Source organism: Equus przewalskii, chromosome 16 (genome assembly GCF_037783145.1).
Source record: "Equus przewalskii isolate Varuska chromosome 16, EquPr2, whole genome shotgun sequence".
Lineage (NCBI taxonomy): Eukaryota > Metazoa > Chordata > Mammalia > Perissodactyla > Equidae > Equus > Equus przewalskii.
Genome location: NC_091846.1, coordinates 67,690,644 through 67,716,793, shown reverse-complemented (window position 1 = coordinate 67,716,793; position 26,150 = coordinate 67,690,644). Strand labels below are relative to the sequence as shown.

The following is a 26,150-nucleotide window of genomic DNA, read 5'->3' as shown; positions in this document are numbered from 1 at the left end:
TCTTCAGTATTCCCCCAAATAAAGTTATTTGGCAAGCTTCTAGATGCCATTCATCTATCATGATTTGTCTCCTGTTATTTGGTTCTAAAATATAGGAAATTTTATCTCTATGTACCCAGAATATGCTCCAAAGGCACACGTAGGAAATACATTACAGATGTAGGTTTTCATCTATTTTTAAAAAGGCTCTTTTTAAATCCATAATCTCCCTCTAAAAAAGAATACAATGAACTCTCTCTCTGGAGGTTGTCTGCATTTGAAAGCCAGTTAGCAAAAGTTCAGTATTGTGTTGAATAATGGGTAGTCTCCGGAACAGGCAGGGTTCACTCTAGTCTGATAAGTAAGCTGGGTCCCACCCCAATGGAGTATGTGAAAAAAGCTGACAATGTTTTATTGAAATTAGAAGGTTCCACAAGAAAAACCTGGTTATAGGGTTACCAATCAGAGTGGTGTGGTCCTCTTCTTGTTACATGAGGTTGTTGAGGGTAAGGTGTATGTGCTTCTTAGACCCAGTTCCTTTAAGAAAAGCTTTATAAGCAGCTAGACACCAACTTCGCCGTTCATCATCAAGCAATTCAGAAAAGCAGTAGCGATGCAACTTGCAGAAAAATAAAAAGAGAAATGCTACTAATGGAAAAATGATAGCGAATGCACTAGCCTGTTCTTACGTATGGGGAAAAATTATTTTTCTTATTTCCAGAAAAGATAAGGAGAATTCTCCTTTGTTTGAACATGGTGGTGGTAGTGGCGGTGGTGGCAGTATTTGAGTTGGGGAACATGGTGCGTCGTACCAATGAAAAATACCATCTTGTACTCAGGACAAAGCTTCAGCCATCAGTGGGAAAGAACAGTTACAATTGACAGTTTTTACAGCAAGATACCTGTTAGGACAAGTAAAAGCCTCTTCAGTTTAGATTACAAGAGATATTAATACCATGTATACACTGTTAGATGAGTTTGGCCTTCCATGCTTAAAGAATCACCAAGCTCACTGTTATTGGAGAAGCCAGCAACCTTGCCAGTATAAATCCATGCTTTATTGAGATACCGCACTTTTAGGCTGCGGAGAGAAGATGAAACCAGACAACATCTGTGAGAGCTTACATTTTAGTTACACATCACAACTAAAAACAGCTTACTGGCCCTGAGAAGCCAACTGGGAACGAACTAGGAGAGGTCTTGTCTACATTCCCACCTCCCCCTACCCCACAACAAAACACACACAGCTAAATTCTGATATGACCTTTGTAAAGTCTGCTATTCCCATTCAAAACATGAAGCCAACCCTTTGGTAGCTGTCTGAGCTGCCCTATGTAAGCTACTGACACAGATGCTCTCTGTTTCCATGAGACCTCTCACCCAACTACAGTGATCCTGTTCGCTCCCAAAGACCCCTACTCCCATGCACACACAGTAGAAAGCGCAGGCTTGTTAGAAGATGGAATCAGAAAAGTAAAATCTTCTATTTACCTTCTACTTCTCCACCCTCAGTGAAATATGGTACCACCGAGCATGACCACTCAGGATGCCTCTGTGTTAAAGCTTGCTATTTAGTGAACAGGATCACTGTATTCTAAAGGAAACAGGTACTCCAAGTACAAATTGGTATTCAGCAGTGTAAAAAAAAAAAAAAAAGACATCAGACAGTGCTCCAACAATGCAGGGAACAGAAGGTACACCATGCTCTGAGGATAAAGACAGAACGTTGAAAAAAAAGCTTTTTCTCTTAGGTAGGTACATGCTGACAAAACAGTGCATACAATGGGACAACAGAAAAATGTTTTCTTAAATTCATTAAACAAATGACAAAAATGAGAATGAAGTCCCCAGCCTTTTCTATTTTAAAATTAATTTGGTGTATTAGAAACTTTTAATAAAATATTTTATCTATAGTATTAAATATACACACAGAGAGAAAAGAAGGGAATTGGATTAATAATATAGGCCAAGCTTGTGAGATTTGGTTAGTTGGGGTTTCACGGCAACTTTCCAGGCAGAAAGGGGGTGAGTGCAAGGGAGCAACCCATCGGCCACGTAGGCGCGTGTGCAGAGAGCAGCAGGTGTGTGTTCTCGACTAAGGAAACCCTATCTTTGGTCCTTCTGTACATCACTGCAGGCAGAGAGACAAATGCTTTATTTCTTACCAAGGAACTCTGAGGCCCAGGAAAAAGCAGTTGTTAGCCCAGTTTCATGAGCCAGAAAACTTGTCCACAAGTAATGACAGGGTCATCACCAACCACTGCAGGCTCCGAAATGACCCTTCTACTGTTTCCTCTTTGAGAGCTAGTCAACAACCCCAACCCCTAACAAAGCAGAAGCACTGCATCCAAAGCCGCTGCACCACCACCACCTCCACCTCTCACTCCAAAGGAGAGTTAACCACTCTTCCAGGCTCTTTACACACACACACACACACACACACACACACACACGGTTTGCACTGCATTTTGCAGTGATTTCTAACTACTCCTCAATATTCTGAAACTGTGGCCCCTGCCCCAGCAGGACGCTCAAGCACTCGCAGGGCCATTCCCACGACTGCGTTAAGCAGCATCAGCCTTGCAGTTAACCGTCTACACCAGGTCTCAACCACGCCTGCAGATCAGACAGCCCTTGTCAACAGCTGACTTTTAATCCTCCCTACTTTCAAATAGAAAGCCACCCAAGACATATCAGAGTAGCCTGATCTAGAACCCACACAAAGATGAAGATGAGCTGCCTTCCACAGAAAGTTATAACCCAATACCAGAGGCCAAGAAGATGCCCAAGGCTGTCTCCATGCTAAGCTGTGATGTTTGCATCTTTCAGTCCACTGGCATTGAAACGATCCCGAACAAATCAGTCTATTCAATTTTTAAAGCTTTTAGGAAAAGAAGATTTTCTAATTCTTCCCTAGCTCCCACCATAGTGTTTAATCGCTTTCACTGGAAAAGAAAAAAAGTTCTTTGTGCTAGAAGTTTCATCTATGTTTGTTGGAGCGATGAAGTTTATTTTATGAAGACCTTTTTTTCAAAACAAGACTCTACCCACCTCTTCCCAAACATACATATGGCATACGAATCAGCATTTACAACTTCTATTCATAGGGGAAAGATCTGGAAATCTCTGGGTTACCCAAGGAAACTACCAGGCACTTTTGATCTGTGATGCTTACAAAGCTTGGCCAAATCATCATGGATATTGTTTTTCTTTCCATTACTATTTTTTTTTTTAATAAAAAGAGAACTGCTCCATTAAGCGGCATGCTTCTTTTGATCGAACAGTTATGGCTTCATTTTCAATACCAGCAACTGGTGTTAGAGGTATGCACAAGTGTACACTGGAGTCCCCTCTCCCTGTATTAAGTTTCACTCAACTAAACAGAAACAGATGGATTAAACTAACAAGGAAAAAGCAGCACCAATAAATTCTTTAATGTTGCCAGGGTAAAGTTCTTTAATTACTCACGGCTTGTGGAAGTTCATTCACTAGTACCTTTCCTTCCGTGTGTTCTGACAGATTCGGCCAACAGGAGTGAATGTAAAATTCATCAGCGAGCTACCAGCAATGGGTTATTCTGAAATGTTCACCTCTTTCAGGTTCAAAGAAACTGACTCTTACAGGGATTGCATAGAAAGACTCTGAGAGTAACTAAGTTCATGCTATCAGAGGAGGGATACAAAGGAGAAGATGCAGCAAAAAAGAGCCTTTCTTGGGGAATGCAACTCTTTAAATTCTGACTAAGAAGAAGAAGGGCCTAGACAAGGAAGAGTGAAGGAGATAGAAACTCAAAATAAACCTAATGATGCAGGGGGCCCCCAAATTTCTTAATTTAAGGCTGGGCCTAACTGTGGCCCAGTTACTCAATAATGGCTACACAATTGCACCAAACCCATTCTGTGTTGAAATACAGAATAACATTTTCAGTGGAAAAAGTTGATTAAAAGCATGCGAACACTGATTCTAGCCATGAAAAAGGGAGCTGTATGCACATTCACAATGGGTTTAACAAAATTTAAAATGACAGTTTAATATTTTAATTTTTTCTTCTTTGGAAACTAACAACACAATCAAAACGATTCCAGGGCTAATACCAAGTCAAATTTCTGATTCAGTTGAGGACAGACTGGATTCTGTATACTTGGTGGAAATTTCAAGAAGCTCACGCTGTTTTAGTTTCGCAGGCTGAGCTTTTTTAGCATGGCTTGGTTTGAATCTTCAAAGAAGTTCTTGAGAGTAAAATTGGAAGTATTCACATTTTAAGTGCAGGCCACGTGGCACAATTTGGTGAGATAAGTCTGTGAGAAATTCCCGAATATGAATCACATATGTGGGAAGAATCTGGCCCACAGATTTCCTTTAATTAAATGCCTGTCTAATAAAATATCGTCAATGGCATACAGGCGACTGTTAACGGAGCTGGAGCAATGCATTGTAAGGTCTGGAACTCATTAACTGCATTTCTTCATGCAAAGAGAATTTCTCGCATTTTTATTTTGTCCTAACAAGCAGCAACAAAGTCAACGGCAAAAGGGTCTACAATTTACATATTTGAAATACTATCTAACAAAAGATATGAATGCAACGAGGCCCTGCAGTAGCCCTGAGCAGCTTGAAGATTTCTGTCTCTATATATGGTTTGCCTTCCATCCAAGGCCTCAGGATATCATTTCATAGAGCAGCCATTATCTGAAGACCTGGGTTCCTTCTTGACTCAGGAGACCTCTGCACTAGCTATTGTCTTAGAAAGACAGGTTGACAGGCCTTGGGAAACCCTTTGGAAATCTGAAAGAATTCACAGGTCTCTAATCTCTGCTGCCCATTCTTCACACCCAACCCCATCACTCACCTCCCTGCACTCTTACTTCAACTTTCTCCACGTGCACGCCCTCCTCGTGCCACACAGTGAGATTCTGGAGGCCAGGGAAAGACTTGGGGATTGGAGTCTCACAGAAGGCAGAGGGCATGGACGGTGGCACGGTGGAGGCTGTTGGGTGTCCCTGACCTCTGTGCTGTGAGAGACCACGTCACCTCAGCGAACTGGCTCCACCAGGTTCAAAGAATGTTTACATTTTCTCTCCCACCAATGCTTGGGATCTTCATCAGTGCAGGACAAGCTCCCTCAGAGGCAACTAGTGAATATTCTCAGCACTTCAGGATATGTGGCTTTTGAAGAAACTACACCCCCTCTCTTTTAAGCACCACTAATCACATCAGGATTATTGCTTTCATCAATACTGGCCAAGAAGCAGAAATTGAGTTGCTTGGCTGGTACAAAACCAACCCAAGAAAAACTCTGAGCAACCCCAAGAGTGGGAAGTCTTGTCAGTACAGAACTGAGTACACCACCGTTGATCAGCTGCTTTTAAAACACTTTAGATACAATCTCTTCTTTAGGAAAAAGCAAAACGAAATAATTATTGGAGTATATTTTGCTTTGGAGGTTTACATGTCATCACATGCTTCACATTATATGCCGCGTGAGTCAACACCTGCTGCTCACTGATATTTCATTCTCAGACTGCTGGAGAATTAGAGGCAAAAAGAAAGCTCACTTGAACAAATCATCTTCACAAACCAACCACAGGATTCCAAATGTGACTCTGCTTAACTCACATTCGACTAAATTTTTATACAGCAAAGCGACATCTTTTTCTAAGTCCAAAACAGAAGGTGCAAAAACATGTTAAAACTGCAAAAACCTCACAGTCTAATAAACAGTAGTTCCTCCTACCTAGTATGGACTGTAATGGTCCAGGTAAAGTCTACATGATTCCTGGTCTGCACGTGATTTTAAGGACTAATCCACACAAGATTCTCAAAAATTAAAATATTGAATCAAAAAGGTCCTATTGCATCAAGATATCACATCGAATAAAGAGCTGAAGTCTGGAGACCGAGTTCCAGTTTTGGCTTTGTCATGCAATAGTGGTCTGACTATGGGATGTCTTGCAACTTCGTCAGAACAAGGTTTCTCATCCAGAAAGTGAAGGTTTACCTTCAGTGATTGCTGCGGCCCCTTCTAGTTTTAAAATTCTGTGACTCTTAAAATACAAAAATCTAAAGCCAGACATAAATAGACTACTTCAATGAACATCTTTCAAACTGTCCAATAATCAGTTTGATTCATCAATCATGCACTGAATCAAATGATTAGGAAGACAGAACAAAAGTTTCTGTAAAAATGGATTAAGTTTTCAGAATCTTTAAAAGCAACTTCTTGACATTCATGTGGACGGATGATCATTTGTGAACCATGAGGTCAGTCAGTACTTCTATTTTTAATATACTGCTGCCAAATTCTACTCAGTTTCCTAAACATGCTTAGTGCTTTCCCTGTGAGAAAGTCACATGATGAGTTAGTAAGGCCACTGGCATGGTGGACCGTCAGGGATGCATCATTGTGACAACTCCTTTCAATAACTTTATAGTTACTTAGCATCTAAAAATTTTACTCTGAAATTTATCTTTTTTAAAAAAAGTACCCAAGACTCAAAAGTACCAAATAATAGGCATTAAGAAAAGCGTTTCATTTGTGAGGCTTTTCTTACTCTGCAAGCAAGCCAAAAATTCAGCCAACACTTTCAAAATATCCCACTAGATTCTACAAGGCAATTGTGTCTGGCTGAGAAGACACTGGCTGACTAGCAAGACCACCTGGGGAGCCCAAGCGGCACCCCAGACCAATCAGACCAAAATTCCCAGGGTCAGGGCTCAGGCATCACTAATTTTTAAAATGTCCCAGGTGATTCCAATGTGCAGTTAAGGCTGAGATCAACGCAAGTTAAAACCAGGTTCTTCATTCTAAAATGCAGGAATGCTGGGTGAAGGCACTGGCATAGGTGGGCAAGACTTTAAAAGAAATCAAATCTCTCACTGCTTATCCTTTCTTTTTTCCTGCACAGAGAAACAGCCAGAAGACACTGTTCTCAAGAGAGGACACTGTTCACAAGAGTGTGAATGTTAAAAATGCGCATAAAAACCAAGCAAAAGCAATCACGCTGGAAAACGGTCCTTCTCTGTGCTGTGCACGATTCAAAGGCAGACATTTGGTTTGCTAACCTCCTGGTGACAGAGTGCCTATTGTGACATCTTACTCTCTCCTAAATCATCTCTCAATAGCATTTCTGTGTTCCACCAAGAGATTCTGACAGCCAGAGCTGTAGCTTCTTAAAACATAACGAACAATTTGACCCACCAATGCTAAACCCCAACCAAACCAGCAATCCCATGTAAATTACAGTTCATGAAGATTTGGCGACCTTTATATCATCTCATATGAAGTCTGGAAAGAAGAAATAACTCCAAATTCTTCTGATCAAAATATTCATTATTCTTGACTAAGATTTCACCCACACTCGATCTCAACTAGCAATCAACTTACATTTGGCCTTGACTTTTGTCAATTCCTCCCTTTATGAGGCACAGAAAAGCAGCCCTCCTTTTAAAGAAGGGGGAAAAAGTAAAACCAACACCTTTCCTGGGATCTCAATGATATTTCAGTCAACCAATAAGAGGGTGATCTGCATACAAAACTGAACATACAAGAAAATTTCCACATAAATACAGCACACTATACAGATAATTAGATTCATAATAAAGTATTTCTTCCTAGCCTTGAACCAGAAAGACAAACAATCTCCTGGTAACTTGTCATTATGACTTGCAGTTTATCTTGTCCACCTTTTTTGGACAGCAAGCCATTGTGTGAAGTTGTGTTTTTCTGAAAGCTTTTAGAAGTCAGGCATACCCTATCCAAACATGTGCCTGTCTAAAACTTCCTCTAACAAATGTTGATTAAAAATTAACAAGTCACTAGAACAGATAATCTCCATTGAAACCCTGGTTTCAATGACTCCAGGTTCCCAACACTTGAAGACACGCCTTCTAGTCTCCTCACTCATCCTCCTCGCTCAAATGCAGGCCACCCAAGGACTTCTGACTTCTTGGCATAGAAGGGGAATCCAGCACTGCTGGATTACCAAACATGAGGGGTTGGCTCAAAGGGTTCACCATTTCAGAGTCTGAGTCACTGGATTCAGTCCCACTGCTGGTGGAGCCCTCAGTCATTTGCAGGGGTGCCAGCTGGTCTGCCAGGCTACTGGCACACACTGACTGCACAACGGGGATCTTGGAGGTTGGACCCACAAGAGGTGTACCATTAGCCAGCATTTTACCTTCTGAACCAGTCAGGCTGGCCAGTCCTCCCTTTTTATGGCCATCACGTCTATCCATTGCCTCTGGGGTTGGTGCTACCTGGCTAAGGATGAGTGGATCTGTCTCTGACTTATTATATCTATTGGGAAGACTCCGTAAATATGGCCTTTGTGAGACAGGGGAACAGTTTTCACAATGAGGACCCTGGATTGGGATAGTATCTTCTCCCATGCTTCTCTCTCTAGGGTCATGTCCATTCTCCGAAACATAGCCTTGAGACCCAGTCCTGTCCCAACTCATATTTGGACTTGAACTTCTGCTGCTGGGAGACAAGGGGGTGGCCAGGGGACTGTGACTGCCTGCGCCCCTGAACATCTCATCTATCAGAGAGCTATGTCTTGGGAGTCGGGGGCTCCCACTTATATCAAAGGTTATGTCTGCTGAATCGTCATCAAGGAATTCTCTGGAAGGAGGCCGGGAGGACTTCACAGAGCGAGGGGAAGCCCTGCGCCTAGCCTCTATTTGCCTCTCATCCCTGGAGAGCAGGTAAACACCACTGGTCAAATCACCCTCATAATTGTCATTTGTTTGGGACCGTGACTGGGATGCTTGTTCCCTGAGAAGGTCGTATTCGCTATCTACATCACTGCAGTCAATGAAAGGAATGGAAGTGCTGCTGCCTCTAGCAGCCCTGGATGCTGGACCTGTGCTTGGCTGCGGGGGCTGAGGTTTACTCTGCTGGGTCCTATCCTTAACGACCTCCTCCTCTTCCTCTGCCATCGCCTTGACAGCTCCATCGGCCTTCTTGTTACCCACTGGGCTCTTCTGCAGAGCGGGGCTTTGGTGGGGCCCACGCTCCGCGCTGGAAGCGTTCAGTTCCTTTCCTTGCTGGCAGCTCTGGCCATCTGGGGATTCAGCACCTTCTCCAAGTGTAAGGCTGGCACTCTGCTGAGCCTGGGTGGGGTGGGGGCAAGAAATGGATGAGGGAGATGAAGAGAAAAGTGAGATTGTCACACAGAGCTGAAAAACAAAGACAGAGACGCCCGAGTCTAATCTACTAACATCTCCTTAAGCTTCAAGCGTTTGAAAGGATTGCCAAGTAAAGGCTGTCCTCCACAGTGTCAGAACGAAGTGCTGACAATAAGTGGGCACACCTGAGTACATCTGGTCAGGATCCAGAGGTTCCTTCAGGGTGTGGAAGCTGACGAGGCAGGGTCTCCAGCAGCACAATTAGGCACTATCTCTGCTTTCTAGGACCCAGGAGCTCATATAGGGTTTCGAAAGTTTCTATGGAACAAGAGACCCTTTCTAGCCTACATGGGCTTCCCAAGGAAGTGTGGGCAGGAAGAGGAAGAAAGCACATCACAGACCCCCCAAAGCAAGTTGACATGGATTTCAGACAAATGACAAAAACCTTCTTTGTTCATACTTCTAAAGGTAGAATGGACAGGTTAAGGACTCTCATTGGATTCACACACTGAAACCTCCTTCATGCTCCTCCCCAGCAAAGTTCTTATTCTCTTGTAGAGAAAACGCATCCAGAGACCAACTCCAGGGAAAATGAGCTCTTAGCACCCTCAAAGCAAGAGTGATAATGTCTCTTGTTGCCAACTGTGGTCGCTGCTGTGTAACATGAGCCCTGGGAACTCACCATCCAGTCCTGTGCCAGCGAAAGGTTCTGACCTTGGCACAGAATGGGAGCTATGCCCATCAGTTGCAAAGCAGGTCCTGATCTCTCCACACTAGCGCGCTCATTTAGCTGGAGGGGGGCTCAGCTCTGCTGGCTCCCGCGGATTGTTCCAACACTAAGCTGAGTTCAGGCCAACAGAGCAAACTTCTCTGTGGCAAGAGCGTGAGAGGGAGGATGCGAAGTCAGCTGAAAAACACTCCAGGGGCTGTGAGGCCAGGCTGAAGTGCACAGGACACAGAACCTGCGTCTGGTCAAAGCCAGGGCACGTCACCAGACTCTCCTCTATAAATCACCCCAAAGGCGAAGGATGAGGAACCCAGAAGCAGACTGTGAAACACAGTGCTCACTCAGCAGAGCAAGTTTGCTGAAAACAGAGCTATCCTAGTACATGACCACTACTGACTTGTTTTGGCACTTCTGAGTTCGGCTCTGCAGGCTGCGTAGCAAGACTTCTGATGGAATGAATCTTGCTGTGTTTCCTGGGAGAAATCACATAAGACAGCTAAAGTTAGGTAAGGTTTTCTTTCTTTCTTTTTTTTTTAAACGAAAAATAGCAGCATTAGGCACTTCCTCAATAACGAAGGCACCCAAAGTAGTTTGCATACATGCTCCCTGGCAGGAGACTCGGTTATCCTTTTCTTAACACTTGTAGGGTTTAGGGGTTACTTAGACATTGGAAAAGTTCTCAGCCGTCCCCCACTCCTGTTCCAGTACAGCTGGCTTGGAGCACTAGCCAATGAGCACTAACTTTCTAGTTACAGGAAAAGTCACCGGGTGGGGAGAAGTTGGCTGGGCCCACGCATGCTCTGAATTGCAAGCTATGGTCTAACAATATGAAACTGAGTCGTGTATTTTGGGTAATGGTTTTCTAGATCAGTTCTATAACAGACAGTTACCGCGAATCAGGGAAAGTCTTTCACAGGGTTAAGTTTGGAGGAGAAGCTCTGCCTGTGGCTGGATGTACGTATTCAACAGAAGAAGGATGTGGCTTTCCTGTCCCTCTCTTTCATCTTTCCCTTCCGTAGTCTGTGGGTCCCCTCCTCCCCAGCGAACAAGCATTAGGAACTTTCATACTCAAACGCATGAAACTATGTAAATATAGAGGGATTAAATTCCAATCAACATCCAGCTTTCCTTCAAAAGACTCCAACTTAATGCACAAAAGCTCTGGAGCACCCACATTCTGAATCGGAGAGAATTGAGCCACTTCTTCTTTGTTCCTCAAAAGATTAACCAACCGCAGATCGTCCAAGAAAATGATAATGATAAGCACGCAAACAACCCTCTGAACACGACATTTCTGGATGCAGCTGTGCATCAGGAGAAACATACAAGGATGGTCACAGCAGCAGGTTTGTTTTGTCAAAAACAAAACAAACTCCCAAACCACCTGAATGCTGATCCACAGGGAATGCGATCAATAAAATGCAATACTTTCATAGTATCATAAAACACTCAAAATAGATCTCAAGATCAGGGTAGGGTTTAAAAAGCAAGATGCAGAATTGTGTACAGCGTGATACTATTTATATAAATGGAAACACACCCAGAGCAATTCTACATATCCTTTCTGGCTGCGTGAATGTGGACAACAGAAGTCACATGAATTTGGCAGCTGTTGCCTCGAGGAAGGGAGGAGGGGAGCCGATGAAGACTATTGGTTAAAGGGGGTCTTAGCCGAGTCTGTAACAATGATAGCCACAAAAAAGAGAAAAAAAAAACCCCCAGAAACGAACATGTTAAAATGTTTATAGCTAATTCTAAATAGTAGGAATATGGGTGTTTGCTGTATTCTGTGTACATTATCGTAATTTTTACATGTATTAAAATGAAAAATGTTTAAAAAAAACTCCACGTGTGTTAAACAGTCCTTTCAAGTGCCGGAGGCTTGATCCCTCCCGCCTTTCATCTTTGACCCTCGGATTCCCTGCTTCTCCCCTCCAGGCGGCAGAACAACGCTGAAGGGCAGTGGGCTCCAGGGGCCACTTACCAGCTCTGAGACTCAACTAACCAGCTAGTTACTCAATCTCTTTGAGTTGCAGAGTCTCTAGCTTTAAAAAGGGAATAAAATAGCCCCGACCTCACAGAGCTGGTATGAAGACTCTATGAGCTAGACGTAAAGAGCTTGGAACAGTGCCTGACACATCACAAGAGCTCCAAGCATTTGCTAACAATAACAATAATACATCCTGTGTCTTCTCATCCAAACTTCATCTAATTAAAAGGTTTATAGGAATATTTCCAATTCAAATCCCCAAATATTTAAGGCCTCGCCGATGAGTAAGTTTTCACAGCGCTTTATGACCCTGTCATCTCCTGCTTCTCCTCATCCCTGCCCTCTGCCGGCTTTCCCTTCTTCACCTGGTCCTCTCAGTCTACTCTTCTCATCTTACCCTCAAGTGCGTGCCCCGGGCCCTCGAAAGTTCCTGTTTCACACTAAGTGGCTGAGGTTGACCGTGACGCAGTGACTCTGTAACTCACCGAGCGTGAAGAGTGGAGGAGCGACGCACTGTTGTTACCTGGAGAGAAGGGCTCTTCTCAAACCCTAAGTGGCACGGAAGTTTCTCTTACCTCTCAAACTGCACTTTCTTATGGCCTCCTTCTTTCACATAGTCAAGGACCTGCTTCTGAGTCCGCCCGCTGGAACGGAGACCGGGAGAGGGAAGGGGGAAGACACCAGGGCGTCTCATTTCAACACACACACGACACCCCATCGTCTTCACTCCCCTCCTTCCACACCTGGGGGATTGGGGGGCTCTTCCAGCCAGCCAGGGAGAAAAGCAGCCCTAAGAGAGCCTGGGTTTTTGTGACCATTCTGTCTCTTGAGATTTCCCTCATAAATAATAGAAAATGTTCAATTAACTGAGCCACTTAATAATCCTGTGCTTGCTTATTAATCAGCCACCTGGAGAGTCTGTCCGCTTCCTGAAGGGGGGATGGTTTCGTTCACTGCATATCTCCAACGCCTAGAACAGTACTTGGCATGCAGTGACACTCAAACGTCTGTTGAGAGAAGTGTGAAAAAGCGAACCCATGATGGGCCAGCGTATGGAGCATTCCATGAAGCTACCCCCAGAGCTCAACAGGACACTTTTGCATCTACAGAGAAAGGAAATCCTTTCTGGTTTAGAGAGACCCACTAGGAGTTACTGTGGCCAGGGGGACTGCCTCGTGGCTAAGGAATGTTCAAACAGAACTCGGTGAGGGCCTGCCAGGGGCCTGTGGGAGGCCGAGCACACATCTCGCTGCTGTGGCTCCTGGAAGCCGACCTTCACCCACCTCCTCGCTGCACAGCCCGGCCCCTGTGACAGACAAGGAAGCAGACAAGGAAGGTCTTGGGGAAAGTGTCCCGGTGGCACCCGGAGAGGTGTGAGGCGGACCCTTACCTGAACCGAAACGATGACCCTCGACTAAAGAGAACAGCCTTTGGCTTTGGTTTGGGCTCTTCAAAAAGTCTAAAAAAGGCATGATGTTCAACACAGATTTTCCAGAAGGACTTGCAAAAATCCCGACTGGCCATAAGGAACTCCAAGGTATCCTGGTATGAGCTCTAAAAAGGGAAGATATCACTTTGGTTTTTTTCCATCACCCACAGATTGAAAATGAGAAAAGGGACAGAAACCAAATTTGCCCAATAAAATCTAAACTGTGTATTTTACTATAGCATGACCATAAACTTACATATTTAGTAAACTACAGTTGTTCCTAATGACAAAATATAGTCATCATTCAACCATTTTCTTCCCCAGAGAATTCCTTAGAGGAACCGACAGAAATCAGGGGTACTCAGCAGAAGTCATAACATTTCTTTTGACAGGATTCATAAACAAATTGCGTTTACTTGGCTTATATTTCCTTCTAAAAAAAAAAAAATCCAGGTGCTGAAATGCTTTTTTTGCCTCCTTAAAATAAATGACATACAATTCTTCTTTCTGCTTTCTCCTTCATGGTTCATGTCAACTTTGAATATTGGTCTTAAGTCTTTTCTCTATCAAAAAGCATACGGCTCCAGCCTGCAGGTGGTCCCAGGGACCACATAGGAAATGAACATTTTCTTTCTGGAGCACAAAAGCATCGCTCAAGGCTGAAAAATTCCTGTCCTTTGATTCTGGAAGGAGGATATGGTAATTTTCTATTTTCAGATCGAATGCCCCCAATTTAAGTGGCCATACTATATAAACAAAAGTCACCGCAGTCCTTAACGTTCCCGGCAGTTCCAACTATTTGGAACTCTGGGCTGTGCAGCTGCAACTTACAAAGAAGTTGTGCTGTAAGTTGGCCCTTTGGAACTCAAAATACATCTTCCCATTGAAAACAACTTATAATGGGTGCCTGCTTCCCAGGTCAGGCCATCAAGGCATATTTAATCCACACTGCAGTTAACCTGTAAGCCTAGACTGCCATTTGTAAACATTTCTTTCACGGGAAAAAGCATTCCACGTTCTGCTTGGGGACATTAGCAATATATCATCCATCTCCACCATTGCCATTTCTGGCAGACAAAGAAGATGCTATTCTTCCCCTCTGACCCAGTTCCAGCGTAAGTGACATCTTTAGGGGTTCTGCGGGAAGTGGGGGGGGGGCCTGGTTGGCTAATGAGAATGTGCTGTCAGATGTTTGGGAACAATCGTAGGGCCTTGAGAGTTGGGGACTGTTGCCACGTGGGCAGGAGCATGCCTGGAATATGGCAGAGTGCTGAATGGGGTCTCGAGGTGGCCCAGCTAGAGATGCAGCAACTGCATAGCTCAGTTCTTTGCCAGGAGGGGCTGCCTATATCTGCACAGGTAAGTGACCGTCCCCCCAGGCATACATCTGTGCCACATATTCTTTTTTTAAAAAATTTTTAATGTATTTTTTATTTTTTTAATGGATTTTTATTTTCTTTTTGTGGTGAGGAAGATTGGCCTTAGCTAACATCTGTTGCCAATCTTCCTCTCTCTGCTTGCGGAAGATTGTTGCTAAGCTAACATCTGTGCCAATCTTCCTCTATTATGTATGTGGGATGCCGTCACAGCATGGTTTGGTATGTAGGTCTGCACACAGGATCTGAACTGACAAACCCTGGGCCGCCGAAGCAGAGCATGCAAACTTAACCACTATGCCACTGGGCCAGACCCTGCGCTACATATTCTTTACCTCTGTCTACTGAGAATGGTAGTTGTGGAGGTGCCAAGCATTTGGATACATCTCTCTGTACAGACACTCAGACACTTGAATAGCTGTTGGCCACAGCTTCAGCTCATGCCCTACCATGGCCCCTCCAACCCCAAGGACTCACAGGGCGGGCTCAGCGGGTCTCCCCTCCCTCCTGTGAGCCACTTACATTCGCATCCGGGCGGAGCTTGATGAGAAAGCGCTTCCTCTTGAAGCTCAGCTTCCGCACCTTCGCCCAGTTGAAGGCATTGATTTTTGTGAAACCCTATAAGAAAAGCATCAGCCAGTGAGCCAGGAAATGCATAATAAGCAACATGGGAGCTGGTTTGCTTTGCTTATGGGGAGCTGCTCAGAAAGAACGCCTTTTGCTGGAGAATTCCCAGGATCTATAGCTGTGGGATGATACCGGTTCGTTCCCAGATTATTTCTCACTAATCATATGATTTGGCATTCAAACTAAGTCTGCCTCCAGGGAGAGAGGAAGCTGGCCAAGTGAATGATAAAGAGAAAGATAAATAAAAATAAAAAGCATGACAACCACCACAGTAATTAGCAACCATCACTCATGGAGTGGCAGGCACTGTCCTAAGGACATTCCAGACCTTATCTTATCAAACTTTGCACAAAACCCAGCGAGACTTATTATCTTCATTTTACAGATGTGGAAACTGCAGCATGAATATATTTTAATTTTCCCCAAATCACACAGTTCATGTGGCACAGTGAGACTCCCGAGCACGTGCCTTAACCAGTAGCTGTTGTTAACATCCACGGAAGCACAGAGCAGGGCAGTCATCACCCACTTCGTCCACACTGGTCTGGCTCCCGTGCCCACCAGGCTTCCAACAGCACACGCAGGGCTGGGCAGGGGAGGTCCCGCCTTCTGTGTGTCTTCTAGGCCAGAGAATATTCTCTGGGAGGGACTCACACATCCTCATCCTTGACAGCCAGGTGGGCTGTGATAGAGGAACAGTGGGGAGTCGCCAGACACCAGCTCCCACCCATCCTGTCATCTCAACTAAAATTAGAATTCCTTGTGAGTCCACTGGCACACCAGGACCATTTATTTAAATTGGTAAGAATGAAGCAATTAGGCTCTGGCAAGAAGATTAATTCCAAGATACAGCCTTTGTACATGATTAAATTACTGAGCAGTTCTCAATATTTAGTTTAATACAAACACAATCAAAGCAAATTAATTCAATTGCGAGGCACTTCTTTTCCCCCTCTATGATTTTTAGAAATGTTTAAGGGTTTTGATTTTGAAGTTTAACGGTCGTACTGAAAACTACCTTTGGTTTATTGTCGTTTTCTCATCAGGTACTTCTGGATGGCCTGTGCAGGTCAAAAACTGTTAGGAGCAGCCCCTCCTCAAAGGCCACACTGCTCCCCCCCGACCCCACGAGAAAGCCAACTTCCAGAGCTCTCGGGACAGGAGTCTGGGATAATGAGTGTCCGTCCTAAACATCTGACACAGGAGCAGAGAATCACTGGGGCCATTTTGGTGAAATACGAAGGGGGAAATGCAACCAAACCTGGAAGATCTCAAAAAAGAGTTTCCGGTCATGCACATATTTACACCTTCAAAACTGGGCGAAATCTGACCCTCTTTCATGAGAAAGGCAGATGCTTTATCCAGACTCTTTTGAAACCAAGGCACAGACGACCCACTTTGGTTAAAAGAAAAGCCTCGAGGAAACTTTTGGGGTGAGGAATATGTTCACTGTTTTGATTTCATTGATCGTTTCACAGGACATACGTATGTTACGACTTATCAGACGGCACACTCTAAATATGGGCATTTTACTGTATGTCAGGAATACGTCAACAAAATTAAGAAAAAGAAGCATTAATCAATAAAACAGTGCAACAGCTGTGTGATCAACACAGCACACATTTCAGAGTGCAGAAAACCACTACGTCCTTAAGTAAAACATGGGTAAGGATCCGAGAGCAGTGTGTGTTCTGCTGTAAAATTACTGTAGTGGGTGGACATAGCTTTTACGGACTTATAAAACTGCTACATCTTCAAAGTATATACTACACTTTTCTTTTAAATTAGGTAAATCTGAAATCACAAATAAGCTGACAGGTAAAATCCAAATTAGGTTAAAACAAAAAAGGACCCCATGAATATCATGTGCAGGTGTGAAAAAGGATTTGGGGGTTCTGAAATCTTGACTCCATTATACTATGTTCCAAGCCCAGGTCCATGGAGAAATATAGATTTCTGTGACCCTACAAAGTCCAAAAATGCAAATAAATCTATAATTGTGGAATCTCCAACCAGAGCAAAGGCAAATGAAGTAAGACCTGGAAGTTGAGGGCCTGGAAAGAAACAGAAGCCCTGAGATGAGGTTAGTTTTTCCCTATTTCCTAAAAATAACTATCAGAAGTCTTAGCTTGGACCACCCAAGATGGAATCAGAGTTGAAGGACCAACTCTTATCTCTCCATCCTCAAGGGAACTGAGCTGTGTTCTAAATGCTCTTACCTGAAACACTAGAATTCCTGTATTCGCAACAGCCAGGTTGATCTTAGTACCTTCCCTGTCCTTAGCCGGGTGCAACCGGATCCCATACATCTCCAGCCTACGGGCGATCTCCAGGAGTTGGAAATCTGATTCTGCTGGTGTTTGTCCACTGACAAAACAAAAATTAAAGAGAAAGGCCAGGAGACTTGAATTCCCTGTGTCCATTAATTTGAGATTAAGCAGCTTCTCTTGGGAAATAAAAAGGCATTTCATCACAAACAATGGGGTTACCTGATAAGATGACACCTAACCTGCCATTCATTATAACCCCAAGTCAAGCAGCTGGAATAAAAGCTCTATTGCTCGTGTAACACAAACCCCCAAAAGTCTATCTCGAACTTGGTCTGTTCTTTTGGAATCTGAGTTTCCTTCAAGGTCATATAAAAGCAAAACACCATCGTGTTGAAACAAGTTTTTAGTCACTTACAACAGATTTAAACTTGCAAGCAAAGTTCAAGGCAACTCTTTCCTGTCGTCACCAGGACTCAAGTGCTTTCCTTAAAACAGCACCAAAAACAAAAGGCACAGGGGCTCCTCTGAAAATATTCTACCGAGCAAAACAAAAAACCCAAATGGAGATGGTACAAAGGTTCCAGACTTTCACAATATTCTTACTCTGTCACTAGTTGACCATGTGCCTTCCCGACTTCCTGTTAATTGGTCTCATACTCTCCTTTTTATTCCAAAGCACGGGGTGTCCTAAAATTCCAGTGTTACCCTGGTCTCACAGGAAAGCAAGCAAGGGGTCTAGAGCTCTGGTCCTGAGGGGGTGACCCGCATTCTGAGAGTCCAGGAGGAGTAACGACGCCCCCACGAGCCCCTGTCTCTTCTTCCTCACTCTTTGCATATTTCTTCCCAGTAGTTACTCTGTGTGTGTGTGTGTCCATGTCTGTGTGTCCATGTCTGTCAGAAGGACAGACAGAAACAGCTCAAAGGAAGCATGAAGCAATGAATGAGACTTACATGTGGTTATGGTGAAACTCCACAATTTTGTCTTCCAGCGCATCTTGCTGAGGTATGTACTTATTTTTTGCTAAGTGCTCTCTGTCTGATGCTTCATCAAAATCCCCAATCTCGGCTACAAAGAAAAAGAAAGAAAAACCGGCCACATATGATCCATACTCCACAATTTGCTATATTTCCAGTAGGCTGTTCCCCAACTAGCACACTAGAAGCCAGCTGACAGCATAAGGTGATCCTAGCTGGGGGGTGTCCTAAGGGCTAGATGTCAGAAGATGTGGATGCGAGGACATGTTCAACAACTGTGCCTACGCGAGATGATGGTTTCCACTCATTCTCATCCTAACAGTTGGAAAGAAAACTTTAGAATCATCTACCTTTAGCTACGCACATTCCTGGTTTGATTTTTTCGTCCTCACCCAACAGAAGGGTCACTTCTACTCTAGGCAGTAAATTCTAGACATGTGGTTTATGACCTGTGACTTCTAAATAAGCCCCCAAATTTCAGGACTTTACAAAATCAACTTTTGAAACTCACATATAAAATTATTAGTGCAAATCCCAAATGCTTTATCATGTAGAGAAAAGACAATCATAAACAGGTGTAAAGGTACATATTCTAATTTGGCTAAAAAAAAAAAATTAAAGTTTATTAAGGTTCTTGTAGTCCCGTGGTCACAAATGACTGGTCAGATTGCAAATTCTTAGAAGTTTTTCATCTACAAAAAGCAGGATGCATATTTTTCTCACGTACCTCAACACAGTTCCCAAATTGCTGTAATCTGGCAATTTAAACCATAGTGCCTTAAAGTAAAAATTGTAGCTTAGCAATACGAGCTGCAGATCAGTTTATACCAAGTTAAAACCTCTGGGACAGCATGGCTTCTTCTTTGCATGATATAGTCTGTGTAACAAGCGTAATAAAAAGTAGCCTAATGACCGGAGCCCAGCTGTTTTGAGTAAAAGCAAGTAAACTGTTGCTATGAAACCTACCTTTCCTGTCGCCATGTGAAGCAGCTTGTCACACTTCAGCCAATGCACCTCCAGTCATAACGCAGGATGTGCCCTATGCATCGCCATAAATTGCACCCGCTGAGAGTATATGCTTTGCACAAAACAGTGCCAACTCACCTGGCACAAGCTGGGCCACTGGAAGAACCACTCACTCACTAGCTTTCTGTTGCTATGACAGATCAATAACACTATTTCCTAATTGCCTTTTCTGGATTAATTTCTCCCTGATTAAATAGAGTAAAATTGCCACCCTCCACCACAGAAAATAGCCCATAAGTGTGGGGACCTGTCTGGCCATATTGCCATCCTCTTTGGTTGCCTTGATGCTGGTGGCACCGACTTTCCCGCAATTCTTTCTATCTGCCCTCAAGAAAGTACAGTCCATTCTCATTATTCATGGCAAGTAGGTTCTATAAACTCCCCATGAACATTGAATGAGCAAATACTAAACCGCTGCTCCTAAGGGAAACGCAGGGTTAGGTTCCTGCGAGACTCTTGAAATAATATTTTTGCCAACTGACCTTGTTTTATGTGTGTTTCTGTTGCAAGACATCATATTTTATGGACATCGTTGATTCATTAACATCGAACTCACGGCCAAAAGCACTATAACTCATGCCTGAAGGAAGCGTATCTAGCACGCGTGTTTATTTTCTCCGTAAGGCACATCACAGCCTTGTTGCACTTAGCAACACCAGACAGCACTTCAACACGATGCTTGGGGACCATTTTAAACAGGGGAATCACCAGAAAAAAGCACAGAAATGCAGACAGAGCGGCACTAAATAGACCATGAAAAGGACACTCGCTTATAGTATGAGAGCAGAAACAAGAAGGCAGAGCGTTGCCTTGTTCGACCTCAGCTGGAAATGTGAGCACGGGGTGACTCAAATTTTCCACCATCTTGTGCATGTCTGCAAACGACCACGAAACCACCATAAGCAGCGATTTTGGGGTTACAAACAAATTTTATGGCGTAGGCAAATTTGCAAATACAGAATCTGTGAATAATGAAGATTGACTGCATATGGAGACTCACCTAAATCCTAAATTTCTTGTGCGCTTTAAGTTTGGGCTTCTTAACTCATATGAATTTTATAAGACACTCTTTTCCATAATTCAATATAAAAGAGTTAAGAATCCTAGTTTTTGCTTTGGCATCGTGGTCAGTGCACCTAATTGTCTTTTCTTCTAAGTCACCTGACTTTCCCTGCTCTCCTAAAATGCAATGGCAATATGTGACTATGAAATTCATTTTCTCTTCATGTGTTTTTTTTTTTGAGGAAGATTAGCCCTGAGCTAACATCTGCTGCCAATTCTCCTCTTTTTGCTGAGGAAGACTGGCCCTGAGCTAACATCTGTGCCCATCTTCCTCTACTTTATATGTGGGACGCCTAGCACAGCATGGCTTGCCAAGCAGTGCCCTGTCCGCACCCGGGATCCGAACCGGCAAACCCCTAGGCCACAGAAGTGGAACGTGCGAACTTAACCACTGTGCCACCGGGCTGGCCTCCAAAGGGCAAGCTACTCCATGTCTTCTTTTTTTTTTAAAGACTGGCACCTGAGCTAACAACTGTTGCCAATCTTCTTTTTTTCCCCAAATCCCCTCAGTACATAGTTGTATACTTTAGTTGTGGGTCCTTCTACTTGTGGCATGTGGGACGCCCCCTCAGCATGGCCTAATGAGTGGTGTCATGTCCGTGCCCAGGATGTGAACTGGTAAAACCCTGGGCCGCCGAAGTGGAGCACGTGAACTTAACCACTCGCCCATAGGACTGGCCGCTCCATGTGTTCTTTGTTTGGAAATATGGAAACAGGTTCCTCCTTATGTTTGTAGAATTTGAGAACCAATAAATATTCAAGATATGACTTAAGATTGTTAAATATTTTTATGCCAAGATGTCATATTAGCTCATGCCTATGCTAAATTCCATAGCAGTCTACTCACAACAAAAAATAGGAACAACAACTCCAAACTTGTGATTTTACTAAATGAAATCTACGAGGATATGCTTGAACAAACTCATTTTGCAATGCACAATCCTCAGAGTGGAGACACACGACCTGCACAAATGTAGTCCTGCCACGTGTCTGAGCCACCCAAGTGGAATTCCAACCTCAGGGCTCTCTAGCGTTTGATTCTTCTCTTTATCAGTTTGTCCTACTTAATTAATTTATAATAAATTAGAGAAAATTAAAAGTTTGAAATATTACAGAAGATATAGAAGGCCAGTGACAGGGAGCAAATGAAAAAATACAGAATATCTGAAAGACAATTCCAAGCATTCAAGTGAAAGAAGAGAGGAAAACAAAAGAGATTTTAGGTTGTGTCCACAGACACAGATGAGGCGGACAGACAGCTCAGCAGGGGTAACTGTCCATCAGCATTAACGTAGCTTCTGCAAAACAGAGACAGGTTGACCGCTCATATCTTCCTGATAATGTAAGTAATTGTCAATAATTTAAATCAACACACTATTCCCAGAGGATTCTGGGAAATTCCTCCTTCCATGACTAAGTGCATGGGATGCTTAAAATTGCAGAAATAGGATTTTATAAGATTATAAACATATTGTATGGCTTGCCACTATGCATCCAAGAGTATGTAAATAGCAGGAGAACTTCTGAACCCATCTGTTTCATCTTCTTTGGAGAACTCATGATTTTCAGGGGATTTTGAGCCCCCTGTTGGTGTCTGGGGAAGAGGTGCCTATCAGACAGAGCACATGTTTTCTGGGTACCAATGAGCCTCTCCACCCCCTATGTACAAGGGAGATTCACTGTATTAACAGGCTTTAAACAGCAAGGAATATACGAGGGAAACGGTACAAGACTAAATAGCGTCAGGAAGATCTGAGTAAAGGAATTTCTCTTCTGCTTACAAAAAGCCCAGGGTCATAGGCATTCTATGAAGTTACTATTTCAATGAGGAAGCTTCATTTAAAAGTCTCCCACTGTTCGGAAAGGGAGGGCTCTAGGTGAGCGAGGAGAAAGAAAGGAGAGTCATGTTTACTGGACACCTAACATGGATGGGGTATTTACGCTCTCATTTAATTTTCACAGCCTTATAAAAAAGATTCGACTACTCTTACGTTCCAAAAGAAACAGAGGCTGTGGGGTTAGTAACATGCCAGGGTCATCAGTCAACTAATAGAAACCAGGTCTGCCTGATTCGAAGGCCTCCGCCCTCCACTCTCCCCATCTGGAGACGGAAGACTAAACACACGGGAAAGGCAAAAGTCATGGAACTTTCCGTGCCAAAGCTTCCTCGTTTGTAAAATGGGAATAATAATAGTCCTGATCTCATGGGGTTGTTATGAGAATTAAATGAGATAATATAGATAGTGCTGGCACACAGTAAGGTGTAATAAAGCATACCTATTTTTTGTTTGTTTTCTCTTTCTTACATTTTTTTTTTCAAATTGGTAAGAAAATATCTATCTGCTACATCTGGCAGATATTCAATAATACCCATATATAAAAAATAAGAAGATAAGCAGGGTCTATAGAAATACCTCCTCGTATTAGATTAAGGTAATTTGTTAACTATGAGAGGTGACACCTCCTACAAACCTTTGGAAATCCCGTTAACTGGGAAGTTATCAGAATGGGATGGGGCCAATTACATGAGGCTACTTTGTATACAACAGAAATTAAAAAATGATATGATAGCACAACTATTTTTTATATGAGTGCTCATATGTGTTGACTTTTGTCTATACATATGACTAGCTTCTGGAAGCATAATGTGTACATTCCATTTAGGTAACTTCTGCCTTGGCCAAGAGGAAAAATGTGCCCAGGTGAGTTGTCAGTAAGGCTTGGAATGAGCACAATCGAATTTTGCCTTTGTCTAGATTAAGAAAGTGAAATTGAAGCATCACTAGGCTCCAGTCCAGCTTCGTGTGTCTTAGCTTACTAAACTCTAGAGAGCAGAAAACCAGAAGTGAAATCTTTGACAGTTTTATGTCTTATGGCTAACGTTCCCTATTCAATGATGAATATTAAATCCGAGAACAGGACAGAACAAGCTGAGTCTACTTGGCCATTGTCCATCAAGCTTCTCCTTTGAGACAACCAAGATATTAACAATTGCATACTAGTCCTTGAAAAAAGCAGACAACACCAGAACACAGAATTCCTGGGCCAATGTTTGGGGGCTACGCATATTAAATGAGATTAGGAGTATTGGTTTCCACCTATAGGCATACATGCTAACAGCAAAATCACACAAGACATTATTATTGTGTTTAGTGTAAGTGATGTTTTCCCCCATCAATCAGGCCATTGTGCTATTTCCAAGATTTCTAAAGGAAACTGACAGAACTTACATTGTACGATGTGTGAGATCAAGAGGGCAGCGCTGGTGTCATTACACGTCAGCCTGCCCTGAGCCAGGTCCTGCTTCACCTGCAGAGCGAACAGGTACCTGCGGACACAAATAGAGACCAGCGTCACACAACCAGGGTGAGGAGGGTCGGCATCAAGGTCGGGGCACTCCTGGCCGCCTGTCCACATGGGAGGAACTAAAGAAAGGTATATAAAACCAAGGAAAAGAAAGTCTGCACAGGCTGGAATGCATTCCTGGTGCACTGACCGTGACGGAAACACAGTTCCCTAAAAGGACTGCAAGACCTACGCTGTAACCTTTTCACACAAGGAGTAACAGTTTCATTGTACATGGAGAGATACAGCCATAAAAACGTAAGACGATAACTTACCACCCTATATGTTTTTGCAGGGTATAGCAAACATTTAAAATTTTTTCAGAGATCAGTCAAATATACTCAAAAATGACTTTCCACAATAGTACAAGTATTTTTATGGTTAGTAAGAGACAAGGGAATTGAAAAGACAAAGGAGTCTTTTTTGTGATGCAATATACACTTAGCTACTTCCATAAGCCTCAGGTACCAGATCTGTAAAAATCAATTTATTATAATATTCTTTTCTTTATATTGTAGGATAAAGCAAATAAACATTTTTGGTGAAAGAGAAAAGATATATTTATAAATCAAAGAAATTAAATATAAACAGTGTGATGTTAAAATCGATTCGAAATGTCAACATGAACTGATAAATTTTTAGAGAGATATTAGCTTTGCCCATGGCCTAGAAGAGGTGCCACCTCAGAAGCAAGGCCTAGCAACCAGATCCTGGCTCTCACACAAGTGCCCATGAGAAGGAGCCGAGGTAGGTCCTTGGAGAAACGGTCGACTGCAGGTGTGGGGTAGGGAAAGGAGCAGGGAGCCTGGATTAGCCAGTGATGCCTGACAGCAAGGCAGCTTTCAAAACTAAAGACAGATTGTACTAAAAAGGTGAAAGGAACACCCTGAACGGGCATCCACTGGCAAAGGGGTGAGAACTTGAATAACAACAAGAATGATTAAAGTGAATCGAAACACGTGGAATTAATGAAAATTCAAGCATTTATAACAATCCTCAAAAAAGAGAGAAAACAGGAAAAACTGAATGTAGTACCATTTGAGGAGGTTATAAAAGCAACTCTTTACTCAAAAACTGGTAACCAAGGCAAAAAATTGGGCACATAAGCTGCCTCTCCAGTAGGAAAGGTATTTCAGGATCTACAGACAGTCCAAGCAGACAAGGCAAAGTTTTACTTTAGAGAAGAATGCCCACTAATCACGTGGCAGGAATGACAGAAGATCCTCATTCTACAACCTCAAGAAACGATGGACTCAGGCAAGGATTGTTAATTGGTGTAAAACCCATTTAGGAGATCGGACATTTTCACAAAGTAACATGACTTCACTGCATAACGAAAAGATCACAATGTCACCCTCCTAATTCAATGATCAATCTTAGCATCATTAATGAATTAGGAAGCACACAACGGCACTCATGATGAACTCTAGACAGAAAGGTCTAACTTGTATCTGTTGAACCTTTAGAACTAACTTACAGTTTTCAGGAAATACAGAGGATTGTGGATTTAGCTAAATAGGAAGGACTCAGACAGATTCAGGAGGCAGGACATTTTACACTACAACTGGTCCTTTTAATTCAACAGATGGTACCACGAGGAAGAAAAATAAGGAGGGACTTTGCTAGATTAAAATCAGTCCAAAGGACATGATAACCCGATGCAATATGCGGTCCCGCAGCGAATTTCACTTTAGAATAAACAGATATAAATGACATTCAGGGGACAAATAGGGAAATTCGAGTGTGGCCAGGGTCTTAGATGGGATGAAAAGAAGGCATATATGCAGAGAAAAAATCAAAAAGGATGTCACATGGAAGTGTTGACAGTGGAAATTTCTGGGCAACGGGAGTCCAGTATTGTCATCTTCTCAATCTTATCAGTATATCCTAACTTTCTACCCTGTACATTTACTACGTTCAGAACAATGAAAAGTTATTTTTAATTTTAAAAAAGGGCTTTAACAAGACCAACCACAGGGGTTTCCATAAGAATTAAATGAGGTAATACATGGAAAGCACGGTGACTACAACGAGAACATTCAACAAATGTTACTAAAGTTTTCTTTATAAAAGAAAAACTAATTCCCTTTAAGACATTTAGAAGGTTCCATTGTTAAGAACTAAAAAACTACAGAGGCAATTCCGTAACCAGCAAGAAAACTCCCAAAAAACAAAACAAAAATCCACCCACAGAGCTACCAGTTGACAACAGTTGACC

At 43.0% G+C, this 26,150-nt stretch overlaps 1 protein-coding gene and 1 long non-coding RNA gene across 9 annotated transcripts in view; one reads left to right on the top strand and one right to left on the bottom strand.

Annotated features, from left to right (window-relative positions):
- Window positions 1-26,150, bottom strand: part of FARP1 (FERM, ARH/RhoGEF and pleckstrin domain protein 1) — a 287,796-nt gene that overhangs the window by 51,329 nt on the left and 210,317 nt on the right. For all 8 annotated transcript variants that reach the window (XM_070579102.1, XM_070579106.1, XM_070579101.1 and 5 more), the window contains 8 exons: window positions 23,818-23,915; window positions 18,476-18,590; window positions 17,474-17,621; window positions 15,150-15,245; window positions 13,213-13,376; window positions 12,398-12,466; window positions 10,230-10,305; window positions 8,841-9,090 (listed from right to left, as the gene is read on the bottom strand). In XM_070579102.1, the coding sequence (XP_070435203.1) occupies window positions 8,841-9,090; window positions 10,230-10,305; window positions 12,398-12,466; window positions 13,213-13,376; window positions 15,150-15,245; window positions 17,474-17,621; window positions 18,476-18,590; window positions 23,818-23,915 (1,016 nt within the window). The remainder of the gene's footprint in view (window positions 1-8,840; window positions 9,091-10,229; window positions 10,306-12,397; window positions 12,467-13,212; window positions 13,377-15,149; window positions 15,246-17,473; window positions 17,622-18,475; window positions 18,591-23,817; window positions 23,916-26,150) is intronic.
- Window positions 9,849-16,876, top strand: LOC139076516 (uncharacterized). Its single transcript, XR_011528220.1, has 2 exons — window positions 9,849-10,338; window positions 16,301-16,876. It is a non-coding gene; the product is annotated as an uncharacterized lncRNA (long non-coding RNA).